Raw genomic sequence first — 13,777 nt, 5'->3', positions numbered from 1 at the left:
TTGTGCAATGATTTTTTTCCCCCTGCCTCTTATTATTAGGGAGACTTAGGAGCAATTGATGAAAAATACGATGTTGCTATTTCATCCTGTTGTCATGCATTAGACTTCATTGTTGTTGATTCTATTGATACAGCTCAAGATTGTGTGAACTTCCTTAAAAGACAAAATATTGGAGTTGCAACCTTTATAGGTTTGGATAAGGTAGGTATTCATAATAAGCTACCTCTAATTTAATTTTAAAGTACTAAATTGTTTTCTGCATTTGAACTCTAGCTTTTTTCTTTATAGTTATTTAGTGAACAGCTGGCAGGTTTTGAGGATATTTTAGGCTGTGGGGTTATATAGTTGTAAGAAAAAACCTTGCAATGCCTCCCTTAAAGGAATATACATTCTGATATTAGAGTGACTGATAGCTTGGTGCTTCTAACTTCCATCATCAGTAACTGCTTTTAATAAAACAAAAACCTTTAGAGAGATAGAATTCACGTACCATAAAATTAACTATTTTAAAGTGTAGAGTTCATTGGTTTTAGTGTATTTATAAGATTGTTAAATTATCACCACTAATTTCAGAATGTTTTCATCACCCCAAAAAGAAATCTCATACTCATTCCCAGTCAAAACCTATCTCCTGCCACCTGCAGTTTGTAATCTGCTTTTTGATTTACCTGTTGTGGATATTTTGTATAAATGGAATCATACAGTATGTAGGTTTTTGTGTAAGTTGTCTTAGGTTTTCAAAGTTTATCCATGTTGTAGCATGTATCAGCAGCTCATTCCTCTTTATTGCCAGATGATGCTCCTTGTGTGAATATACCACATTTTGTTTATCCATTCAACAGTGATGAACATTTGTGTTGTTTCCATGTTTGGGCTATTATGGCTAATTGCTGTTATGAACATTCATACACAGATTTTTGTGCATACCTGTTTTCAGCTCTCTTTGGTTAATATCTAGGAGTAGAATTGCTGGGTTACCTGTTAACTAACATTTTGAGGAACTGCCAAACTCTTTCCCATTGTGGCTATACAATATCCTACCTGTAATGTATAGTTTCCAGTATCTTTACATCCTCACCAACACTTGTTTCTGCATCTATTTTATTATAACCATCTTAGTGTTGGGTATGTAGTAGTCTCTTACTGTGGTTTTGATTTGCATTTCCTGATTACTAACGTTGAATATTTTTTCATGTGCTTATTGGGCATTTGTTTATCTTCTTTGAAGAAGTATCTATTCAAATCCATTGTCTATTTGTTCATTGCTTTATTTGTCTTACTAGTAAGTTTTAAGAGTTTTTTCATATATTTTGGGTGCAAGTCTCTTGTCAGATATATGTTTGCAGATGTTTCTCCCATTCTGTGCATTGTCTTCACTTCCTTGACAGTGTCCTCTGAAGCACAGTTATTTAAAATTTTAATCATTTTGTCGAATTTTGTTTTAAATGTTTTGTTTAAATGTTCTTATGTTTTGTGTGTCATATCTAAGAAACTACTGCATAGTCCAAGCACATGGTGATTTACCTCCTGTTTTCTTCTGAGTTTTGTGGCTTTAGCTTTTACATTTTGGTTTTTAGTGCATGTTCAGTTAATTTTATAACACAGAGTTAAAGTGTACCTCTACTCTTAGATGTAGATATCAGTTGTTTCAGCACCACTTGTTGAGAAGACTATTCTTTCCCCATTGAATTTTCTTGACATCTGTGTCAAAGATCAACTGACCATAAATCTGAGGGTTTATTTCTGAATTCTCCATTTGTCTATATATCTATTCTTATGAGTACCACACTGTTTATTTTAAATTATTTTATTTATTTTTTAATTTATATCCAAGTTAGTTAGCATACAGTGCAATAATGATTTCAGTAGATTCCTTATTGGCCCTTAGCCATTTAGCCCATCCCCCCTCCCACAGTCCCTCCAGTAACCCTCTGTTTGTTCTCCATATTTAAGCATCTCTTATGTTTCATCCCCTTCCGTTTTTATATTATTTTTGCTTCCCTTGCCTTATGTTCATCTGTTTTTTATCTTAAAGTCCTCATATGAGTGAAGTCATATGATTTTTGTCTTTCTCTGACTAATTTCACTTAGCATAATACCCTCTCGTTCCATCCGTTTAGTTGCAAATAGCAAGATTTCATTCTTTTTGATTGCCGAGTAATACTGTATTGTATATATATACCATGTCTTCTTTGTCCATTCTGTCCATCAATGGACATTTGGGCTCTTTCCATACTTTGGCTATTGTTGATAGTGCTGCTATAAACATGGGGGTGCATGTGTCCCTTCAAAACAGCACACCTGTATCCCGTGGATAAATGCCTAGTAGTGCAATTGGTGGGTTGTAGGGTAGTTCTATTTTTAGTTTTTTGAGGAACCTCCATACTGTTTTCCAGAGTGGCTGCACCAGCTTGCATTGCCACCAACAATGCAAGAGAGATCCTCTTTGTCCACATCCTCGCCAACATCTGTTGTTGCCTGAGTTGTTAATGTTAACCATTCTGACAGGTGTAAGGTGGTATCTCGTTGTGGTTTTGATTTGTATTTCCCTGATGATGAGTGATGTGGAGCAGTTTTTCATGTGTCGGTTGGCCATCTGGATGTTTTCTTGGAGAAGTGTCTATTCATGTCTTTTGCCCATTTCTTCACTGGATTATTTGGTTTTTGGGTGTTGAGTGTGATAAGGTCTTTATAGATTTTGGATACTGACCCTTTATCTGATATGTCATTTGCAAATATCTTCTCCCATTCTGTTAGTTGCCTTTTAGTTTTGCTGATAGTTTCCTTTGCTGTGCAGAAGCTTTTTATTTTGATGAGGTCCCAGTAGTTCATTTTTGCTTTTGTTTCTCTTCCCTCTGGAGACGTGTTGAGTAAGAAGTTGCTGTGGCCAAGATCAAAGAGGTTTTTGCCTGCTTTCTCCTCGAGGATTTTGATGGCTTCCTGCCTTACATTGAGGTCGTTCATCCATTTTGAGTTTATTTTTGCGTATGGCATAAGAAAGTGGTCCAGGTTCATTCTTCCGCATGCTGCTGTCCAGTTTTCCCAGCACCACTTGCTGAAGAGACTGTCTTTATTCCATTGGATAGTCTTTCCTGCTTTGTCAAAGATAAGTTGGCCATACATTTCTGGGTCCATTTCTGGGTTCCCTATTCTGTTCCATTGATCGGAGTGTCTCTTCTTGTGCCAGTACCATATTGTCTTGATGATTACAGCTTTGTAGTATAGCTTGAAGCCCGGGATTGTGATGCCTCCTGCTTTGGTTTGTTTTTCAAGATTGCTCTGGCTATTGGGTGTCTTTTCTGGTTCCATACAAATTTTAGGATTATCTGTTCTAGCTCTGTGAAGAATGCTGGTGTTATTTTGATAGGGATTGCATGGAACATGTAGATTGTTTTGGGTAGTATTGACATTTTAACAGTATTTGTTCTTCCTATCCAGGAACATGGAATATTTTTTCCATTTTTTATGTCTTCTTCATTTTCCTTCATAAGCTTTCTATAGTTTTCAGTGTATAGATTTTTCACCTCTTTGGTTAGATTTATTCCTAGGTATTTTATGGGTTTTGGTGCAATTGTAAATGGGACTGATTCCTTGATTTCTCCTTCTGTTACTTCATTGTTGGTGTATAGGAATGCAACCGATTTCTGTGCATTGATTTTTATATCCTGCAACTTTGCTGACTTCATGAATCAGTTCTAGCAGTGTTTTGGTGGAATCTTTAGGGTTTTCTATATAGAACATCATATCATCTGCGAAGAGCAAATGTTTGACCTCCTACTGGTCGATTGGATGCCTTTTATTTCTTTATGTTGTCTGATTGCAGAGGCTAAGACTTCCAATACTATGTTGAATAACAGTGGCGAGAGTGGACATCCCTGTCTTGTTCCTGACCTAGGGGGAAAGCTCTCAGTTTTTCCTCATTGAGGATGATGTTAGCAGTGGGTCTTTCATATATGGCTTTTATGATCTTGAGGTATGCTCCTTCAATCCCTACTTTCTTGAGGGTTTTTATCAAGAAAGGATGCTGTATTTTGTCAAATGCTTTCTCTGCATCTATTGTGAGGATCATGAGTACCACAGTCTTAATTACTATAGCTTTGTAATAAGGTTTGAAATCAGTAGTTCTCTAATTTTGTTCTTTTTTTAATGTATGTATGTTTATTAATTTTGAGAGAGCGTGTGAGCAGGGAGGGGCAGAGAGAGAGGGAGAGAGAGAATCCCAAGTAGGCTTTGTTCTGTCAGCACAGAGCCTGATGAAGGGCTCAGTCTCACCGTGAGATCATGACGTGAGCTGAAATCAAGAGTTGGACGCTTAACCAACTGAGCCTCCCAGGCGCTCCTAATTTTATTCTTTTATATCAAGATTGTTCTAATTTCCATATGAATTTTAAGATTAGCTGGTCAGGGGTACCTAGGTGGCACAGTCAGTTAAGCATGTAACTCTTGATCTCTGCTCAGGTAATGATCTCATGGTTCTTGAGATCGAGCACCCCTTTGGGCTATACACTGATGGTGTGGAACAACCTTGGGATTCTGTCTCTCTTCTCTGTTCCTCCCCAGCTTATGCACACTCTCAAAGTAAATAAACTTTTAAAAAAAAAAGTTAAAGATTAGTGGGTCAGTTTGGGGGGGAGAGGGAAAGCAACTGGGATTTTTGATGCAGGTTGAATTGAATCTATAGATCAATTTGGGTTCCATCTTAACAATTTTAAACCTTAACAATCCAGGAACTGGGGCTGTCTTCCATTTATTTAGGTCTAAATTCATACTATAATATTTTACAGCATTTAGTGTATAGGTCTTTTGTTGTTAAATGTATTTCTAAGTTTTTTGGGGTTTTCTGTCTTGTTTAATATGATATTATAATTGGAATTTTTAATCCCACTTTTAAGTTATTCATTACTAGTGTGTACAATACAATACAATACAATGTGTACAATACAATGTGTGTACAAATACAATTAATTTTTGTACATTGATCTTGTATCCTACCAATTTGCTGAATTCATATTAGGTTTAATAGTTTTGTGTGTGTGCATTCCCTAGGATTTTGTATATATAAGATCATGTCATCTGTGAATAGAATTTTATACTTTTTAAATAACGGTAAAATAATTATGCAGATATTCAGAACCTTGTATACATGTTCTTACATGTTACATATGTGTATTATGTAAGTAATACCCTAAAGAAATGATACATTCTGTTTTTCTTTCTTTTCTTTTTTTTTCTTTAACTTTTAGATGACAGTATGGGCGAATAAAATGACCAAAATTCAAACTCCTGAAAATACTCCTCGGTTATTTGATTTAGTAAAAGTAAAAGATGAGAAAATTCGCCAAGCTTTTTACTTTGCTTTACGGGATACCTTAGTTGCTGACAACTTAGATCAAGCCACAAGAGTAGCATATCAAAAAGATAGAAGATGGAGAGTGGTGACATTACAGGGGCAAATCATAGAACAGTCAGGTAATGAAAGTGTTTTTCCTGGGGCGCCTGGGTGGCTCAGTCGGTTAAACATCCAACTTTGACTCAGGTCATGGACTCACGGTTTGTGGGTTCTAGCCCTGCATCGGGCTCTGTGCTGACAGTTCAGAGCCTGGAGCCTGCTTCGGATTTTGTGTCTCCCTCTCTCTTCTGCCCCTCCCCAGCTTCTGCTCTTTCTCTCTTTGCCTCTCAAAAATAAATAAACAATTTTTAAAAAAATTTTTTTAGTTCTTTTCCTGACATTGAGTTTATTTAATCTTGTTGGAATACAGCTAAGTCTGACTTCTCTGTTTTATAGGTACAATGACTGGTGGTGGAAGCAGAGTAATGAAAGGAAGGATGGGTTCATCAGTTGTTGTTGAAATCTCAGAAGAAGAGGTGAGCATATATAAAATTAGAGTCAGACTTTTTTTAAAGCCTTCTGATGTGTAACATACATACTATAAAATTAAGCCTTTTTAAGGATACTCAGATTTTAAATTAACAGATTGGATTTTGTATAAATGATATATGTAAGCTGTGGGATTTTTTAAATATAAAATCCTTTAAACTTCTAAAAATAAAACATGTTAATTTAGAAAGTATGTGCTCAACATATGTATCTTTCTAATATTACATTTGGATCATATGGACATTTCATAATTTAATCAATCATTATTTAACATTTAATGTTTTTCACATATAATTGGTATAGTCCATGATTATTTTTTCTACTTCAAAATAAGTATAGCAAAGATTTCTGATATGCATTTCCAAGTTTTATTTCAAAATATTTTACATGCCCACAAGTATGAGAACGTCAAGATGCCTAGAAAAAATTACTCTGTTCCATTATCAGAACACTATACTTTTTCCTTGGATACTGAGCTTTTTCCAAAGAGGTGTACCTTGATTTTTTTCCCCATATTTTGAAATAGTTTATATCCTTCCACTTAAAATTTTGAATGGTATAAATAGGTGACTGTGCAACACTTAAAATTGTCTTTCCATCTGATTCTGTGATACAGAAATTAGTTTGACCATCTACTAAGCTTTAGGATTGGGGTTTGGAATGGGGATTTTGGTTTTGTTCTAGGCTTTAAAATCAGAAGTTGGGGTTTTCTTCATTCCTAAATTGATTTCACTATTAATCTGAAATGACTCTTAGAGAAAACTTATTTCACTGGTACTCTTTGTAGGTAAATAGAATGGAATTACAGTTGCAGAAAGACTCTCAAAAAGCAGTGCAAATCCAGGAACAGAAAGTACAACTGGAAGAAGCAGTAGTTAAGTTAAGGCATAATGAACGAGAAATGAAGAATACACTAGAAAAGTTTACTGCAAGCATCCAGGTACTCTTTTATTAATATTAGCTAAAGCTATTGGAATTCAGTAGCATTTGGCAGAAGCATTTTGTTGTTTGCTTATAATTTTAGAAAATAAGGGAGAAGAATGGTTCTCTAGGTGGAAGGCCTGTCTCTTGATTTCATTTCCCTGAGTGTTAAAGTCCCTGTTGCAGTTTTCCTCCAGCCACAGCTATTCTTTGTTTGCATTTATACACCTTGGAAATGTGTCTTCCCTTAATATCTGTGTAACCCTTTAATTTCATTCTCTCTTCAAAGTAGAATGTTTCTTAATTATGAAAAAGCAGTGCATACCCCACTGATTTAAAAAACAAAAAACAATTTGCCGGAAATATCCAAAAGATGATTGCCCTTACAGTTTATGTATATTCTTCAACTTTTTGATATAAATACCTAGTCTGTGTTTATGTCCTATATTTATACAGATATGTGTATAGATTTTTAATAGATTTTTACTGAGTCATGTTAATTTTTCTTAGTTAAATTGTAGTTTTCTTTCCAAGCCAATGTAAATTTACTTTTACAGCTGCATTTGAGTGTGTTCTTTATGTCACAATTTGATAAATGCTTTTCTATGTTATTATGAATACTGCTATGTTTAAAATATCCTAGTTAGAGGCTTCTGGCTGGCTCAGTCAGTGGAGCATGCAACTCTTGATCTCACTCTTGTGATTTCGAGCCCCACATTGGGTGTAGAGATTACTTAAAAATAAAATCTTTAAAATAAATAAAATATCCTTGTTTGGTATATCTTTATGCACCCAATTATTTCCTTAGGTTAGATTCCTAAAATTATGATTATTCACTATGTGTACAGTGTTAAAGGTATTGTTGTGTGATGCCAAATTGTCTTCAAATAGATGGTTCCAATTAATTTACTTTTAGTAGCATATGTAAATAATTATTTTTCCAAGTCTTTGAAAACTAGGCGGTCTTCACTGTGTTGTGAGTTTGCTACTCTGTACCTAAAAGTGGCATTTTAACTTGTATTTGTGATGAATTACAAATTTCATGTGTTTGTTGGCCATTTTCATGTTTTATGTTAACCATGTTTTCTGCTCTTTTCCTATTAGTATTTGTCTTCTTCTTAAAGATTTTAAGTGTCTTTTTTTATTCAAAGTGTTTAAGGCAAATATCATTATTATAGTAAGTTAAAATAATGATCTGTAATGTTAAAACATTTCTGTAGCGTTTAAGGGAGCAAGAAGAATATTTGAATGTCCAAGTTAAGGAACTCGAAGCTAATGTGCTTGCTACAGCCCCTGACAAGAAAAAGCAGAAATTACTAGAAGAAAATGTTAGTGTTTTCAAAAAAGGTATGTGTATGTGTTTAAGGGTACATACTTCCTTCTTTTTTTTTCTTTTTTTTTGAGATTGCCAAAAATAGGTTTTTAGTATTTGAAATGTTTAAAATAGTTTGTAGAATAAAAATAGCAGTTGTGTACTTACGTGCAAGTCAGCTGCTCTGTTTTATAGTTTCTATTATTTCTTTTTTTTTTTTTTTTTAATAATTTCTTTTTGAGAGAGAGAACGCACAATTTGGGGAGGGACAGAGGGAGAGGGAGAGAATCCCAGGCAGCTCCAACACGGAGCTTGACCCCATGAACCATGAGACTATGACGTGAGCCAAAATCAAGCATTGGAAGCTTTAACCAACTGAGCCACCGGGCACCCTCTATAATCTCAATCTTAAAAGGTTATAAAGTAAGTACTATTAAGTACTTCATTTAGCCAATAAGAAAACTTAAGGCACAGAATGGTTTATATAATTTGCCCAAAGTCGTCATATATATAGCTTGTAGAGGAATTGAGGACCAGAGCAATCTGATTCCAGAACCAGTGCTCTTAATCTTATACTTTGTGTAGTTTGGCTCAGTCTTACCCTTCAAGATAATAGTTATTTTATGGATTTAGGAAACTGAGTATCTGGGGAAGCTAAATCACTTTAAAGCACACAGGAAATAAGTGGTATACACATGAAGAAAAACAGTCTTTGAAAACTTAAAAAACATGTTTTCCTTCCAGAACTTTTTTCTTTTGTACATGTAAATGTTAAGTGTTCTACCAGTATACATAAAGCAAGAAAGGGAATTCATAAGCTTATAGCCAAAATTGGCTTTGAAATTTAAAATCCCCTGATCATGCACTTGAACAGCCCTGCTTCTCTTTTCATGTTAGCTTCAATCAAACAGATGTGCATCTTATTGCAGGAGGGGGGAATGATAGGTTATAATTAGATCCCTTCTTGGCTTACAGTATTTTAGCTAGTGAACAGCAAACACAGCCTTTTGTCACATCCTCAGGAAAGACCCCTGTTACAGTTCAATTTGTGAACCCAGGAGGGCACATACTGATTGTCCAACCAAAGAACTAGTTGGGGACTAGGGCGCTTGGATGGCTCAGTCAGTTAAGCTAAGCATCCGACTTCAGCTCAGGACATGATCTCACAGTATGTGAGTTCAAGCCCCATATCAGGCTCTGGGCTGGCAGCACAGGTCCTGCTTCAGATCCTGTCTTCCTCTCTGTCTGACTCTCAAAAGTAAATATTAAGCAAAGAAAAGAAGAACTAGTTGGGGTGGACTTGTAGTAATTATTCAAATGCTCCAAAAATGAGTTTTCTTCCAACAGAAAAAGAGATAAAAAGATATTAAGTAGACCTACTTTGTACATTGAATATTCACCAGTACCCATATTAACTTTATTTTTTTTTTTTTCCCAGATCTTTCTTTTTTAAGTTTATTTATTTTGAGAGACAGGCTAGGTGGGTCAGAGAGAGAGAAAGAGAATCCCAAGCAAGCTCCGCCCTGCCAGTGCAGAGCCTGACACGGGGCTCAAACTCATAAACCGCAAGATCATGACCTAAGCCAAAACCAAGTGTCGGACAATCAACTGACTGAGCCACACAGGTACCCCTGTCTACATTTTTAATATTAAGACATTCACGGGGTGCCTGGGTGGCTCAGTTGGTTAAGCGTCCCGACTTCAGCTCAGGTCACGATCTCACGGTCTGTGAGTTTGAGCCCTGCGTCAGATTCTGGACAGCCTGCTTCAGATTCTGTCTCCCTCTCTCTCTGCCCGTCCCCTGCTCACGCTCTGTCTCTCAAAAATAAATAAACGTTGGGGCGCCTGGGTGGCGCAGTCGGTTAAGCGTCCGACTTCAGCCAGGTCATGATCTCGCGGTCCGTGAGTTCGAGCCCCACGTCGGGCTCTGGGCTGATGGCTCAGAGCCTGGAGCCTGTTTCCGATTCTGTGTCTCCCTCTCTCTCTGCCCCTCCCCCGTTCATGCTGTGTCTTGCTCTGTCCCAAAAATAAATAAACGTTGAAAAAAATAATAAATAAACGTTAAATTTTTTTTTTTTTTTTTTTTTTTTTTTTTTTTTAATTAAAAAAAAAAACATTCACTCAGCATCTGCTGCTGGCCATGACCAGGTTTGTTTAAGTGCCGGTGACTGAGCAGTGAACAAAATGAAGTCCCTCTTTTTAAGGATCTCACGCTTCAGATTAGGAAGCTAAACAAATACATTGCTTTTTGTATTGGGTGGTGCTGAGTGATAATAAAATCAGGGTTCACAGGACAGGGTGGAGATAGGGAATCACAGTGGTTAGACAGGCCTCTACTAGAGAGACTTAAGCAGAGACACAACAGAAGTATGAGTGCTATGTGATACTTGGGAGAAGAGCATTTTAAGATCGTAGAGGTACATAGGCCCTGAGGCAGGAGTATGCTAGGAGTCTCCAGGAACACAAGGAAGCCAAAGTGGCTAGCGGAAGAATCCAGATAATGTAGGGCCTTATAGGCCATGTCTCTGAGAGAAATAGCCACCAGAGTGATGTACAGTGGAAGCGGCATCATGTGACAGGTTTTTTTTTCCCCCCCTTGCATTTATTTTGGATCTGTATTTTGTTCTTGCAGACACATTAGCTTAACTCTTTCTCCACACAGTATTTGTTGTGACTGGTTTGGTGGTACCCAATTGTCAGATGAGCAGCCAAAAACGTATGTGTGTCATTTATAACAACATTTTCACAGAGACTACTGGAATCTGTATTTCATTCTTATTTGAAAAGGAAGCTTTGACTTTATTAGGAGCCCTATATATATATAGCTCCTCTCATGGAAATACTGGCTATTATTAATAGACTAACACTATTGGGTAATATCAATACTGTTAATATCTTCTGTGAAGTACTCATTTCTGCAAGTATCTCTTTAAAATTAAATTTCATTTTAGAATTTAAAATTAATTTAAAATTAAAAATTTTTTAGAATAGCTGTTTATAGAGAATGGGGGGGAGGTGGTTATAGAATAAAGGCTTCAAACTTATAGATTATATATGCCACATAGTTTTTCCTTCTACTTCTAATAGACATGCTACTATAGATATTAAAAAAGAAATGCATGGTAGATACATACTTAAGAAAATGTTCTGAAAGTTGGACTCTTTCCAGGGGCATTCTGGCCCACCCCCAGTATAAGTTGTGGTGCCAGCACACATAGTAGCTGGTGTTTTGACCCATAAGTGAGCAGAGCACGCAAGTAGCTTAATGGAATTTTAACTTCAGAGAACATTGCCACTGTGAGCAAAATAATTCATTAAATAGAGTATTTTGGGGGGTGGAGAGGGATTACGAGTCTTGGCAATATAGAACTTTTAAATGTGTGTATTTAATAACCTTAGGATAAAAAGACGCTACAGAAGGCCAAAAAGAAGACATGAGTTGTTTTTTGTTTCAGGAGCCAAGTGGTGATTTCAGAAATGTAAAAAATGAGTTGTTGGAATCCAACTCTGATAATGTAGGACAAAAAGGGGAAATGGTAAATTAATATGTAGACTTGTTGGAATTAACAACCTACCTGACCAAGGAGAGACAGTGGAGGGGAAGCAGTCATTAAGTCCTCATGCAATCCTGTTTTCAGCAAATCCTGCCTGCCTCCTATGCCAAATGCCCATATTCCTCCTGTAGGAGCTTTGTGGGATTCTTTCCATAAGTTAGCATTTCTGTTTACCTTTCTAGACATAAGATAGCTTGACCTCATCTTTTTGCCACCTGTCATTCTTTCTATATTGTATAGTGATCAGAATTCAAATATGAAGAAGAGATTCCACCCTGGCTAGTGTAATCGGGATCTGTGTAGTGTAGTGTATGTGTGTGTTTAAGAGAGTATTAGACTGTTTACAGAATCACTGGGTGGGATAACTAAAGAAGGAAATTCTAGGTTGAACATCTAAGAATGATATCTAGAGCCATTCTGTAGAACCATCAAAGGAACTATACTGCCTCTTTCATAATTGGAAAGTCATCTCTCAAATTGGGAAGATGGCACTGCAACTACCAACAATAGAAGCACATTGCATCCGTTCTAATTCACGCCATCAAAGTTAGTGCTATTGCCTGTCAGTATTCACAGAGCTTTTGACTGAACACCAGAATTTCTAATGCCACCAAGAAAATACAAATTTCTGTCACTGCTTGCCAGCAGAAACATGTTCATCACGTATGCCTTCCAAATTATGTGAATTTTTTCAATTGAATGGACCCTAATTATGTCTGAAGCCTAGATATGAGGGAATCTGGGAAATCAAATTTTAGTTTTCTGTGCCATAGAGAAAACTGCCAGTTCATCCTCCCTCCCCCACTTTGTTACAACATGTGAGGGAGTACTTTAAGTTAGGTTAGCAAAATAAAACAACCACAGTTCTTTTTTATCACAGACAAGTTAATAGGCACATAGTCTGAGGGCAGAAATCATTATGAGACCAGTAGTCAATCAAGGAAGTACGTAAGAAAAAGTTGCAGAGATTTTTGGAAAATGCCTGAGGGCATGAAGCCATTAAACAGGTTGTGCTTATGGCTAAGCCAGGTAATTTAACCATGTGTTATAATACCATTTGTTCTGACATGGGGTATTCTAGTTTATTTTGGGGGGAGGTATTCTAGTGGGTTTTTTGAGATTCACTTTGCCCAAATTTGTAAAATTTCTTTTGCATGCATCAGGTTAAGTCATATGACTGAATAAGTTTACATCTAACAAGTGATGTGTGTGAACCTAGAAACATGGAGTTCTTTCTTTTTATTTCAGAATATGACAGTGTGGCTGAAAGAGCTGGTAAAGTAGACGCTGAGGTTAAAAGATTACACAATATCATCGTGGAAATCAATAACCATAAACTCAAGGCCCAACAAGACAAACTTGATAAAATAAATAAGCAATTAGATGAATGTGCTTCTGCTATTACTAAAGCCCAAGTAGCAATCAAGACTGCTGACAGGTAGAGTATGTGTACTACTTAACTTGTCATCTTGCTACCTCCACTGTGGAAAAGGGGTTTATATTTAAATGTAATGCCCTTCAAACATTTCCACTGTTGTTTATTAAGCCTGTCTGACATGTTTTTACCTAACAGGGCTTTAGTAAAGGGAAGCCTATAAACATTTATTTTATGACCATTTTTGTGTGTGTTTTAAGTGGTAAACAGGTATGCCGTGACATACAGAACTCCCCAGTTATTGTGTGCACATAAAAATTAGAGTTTTGTTTCTCTGGCTTAGAGGAATAGATGGTTGTTAATTTAAATAGATTTAGATCTTAGGAAAATAAGAGGTAAAAACGAGACCTCTTGGCAAAATTGTCTTGGTAACTTTCTAGTTTACTTGATTATTCCATTGTTCCAACTCAACAAAAAGTTATTAACCATTCATAGATTTTGTTTTTATTTTTTTAAATTTTTAAAAATGTTTGGTAGAGAGTGTGAGCGGAGGGAGGAGCAGAGAGAGAGGAAGACACAGAATCAAGCAGGTTCCAGGCTCTGAGCTGTCAACACAGTGCCAGATGCAGGGCTCAAACCCATGAACTGAGAGATCATGACCTGAGCCAAAGTCAGAAGTTTAAACGACGGAGCCACTCAGGCGCCCCTCATAGATCATGTTTTTAAATTAATTTTTA

The 13,777-nt window shown here is 36.4% G+C and overlaps 1 protein-coding gene across 2 annotated transcripts in view; it reads left to right on the top strand.

The window, feature by feature from the left end:
* Positions 1-13,777, top strand: part of SMC4 (structural maintenance of chromosomes 4) — a 47,135-nt gene that overhangs the window by 28,791 nt on the left and 4,567 nt on the right. For both annotated transcript variants that reach the window (XM_045503101.1, XM_045503102.1), the window contains exons 13-18: positions 40-201; positions 5,244-5,469; positions 5,786-5,865; positions 6,666-6,818; positions 8,020-8,146; positions 12,914-13,103. In XM_045503101.1, the coding sequence (XP_045359057.1) occupies positions 40-201; positions 5,244-5,469; positions 5,786-5,865; positions 6,666-6,818; positions 8,020-8,146; positions 12,914-13,103 (938 nt within the window). The remainder of the gene's footprint in view (positions 1-39; positions 202-5,243; positions 5,470-5,785; positions 5,866-6,665; positions 6,819-8,019; positions 8,147-12,913; positions 13,104-13,777) is intronic.

This window comes from Leopardus geoffroyi, chromosome C2, assembly GCF_018350155.1.
Source record: "Leopardus geoffroyi isolate Oge1 chromosome C2, O.geoffroyi_Oge1_pat1.0, whole genome shotgun sequence".
NCBI classification, from domain to species: Eukaryota; Metazoa; Chordata; class Mammalia; order Carnivora; family Felidae; genus Leopardus; species Leopardus geoffroyi.
Note: the sequence above shows the minus strand (reverse complement) of the source record. Positions and strands in the feature narration are given on the sequence as shown.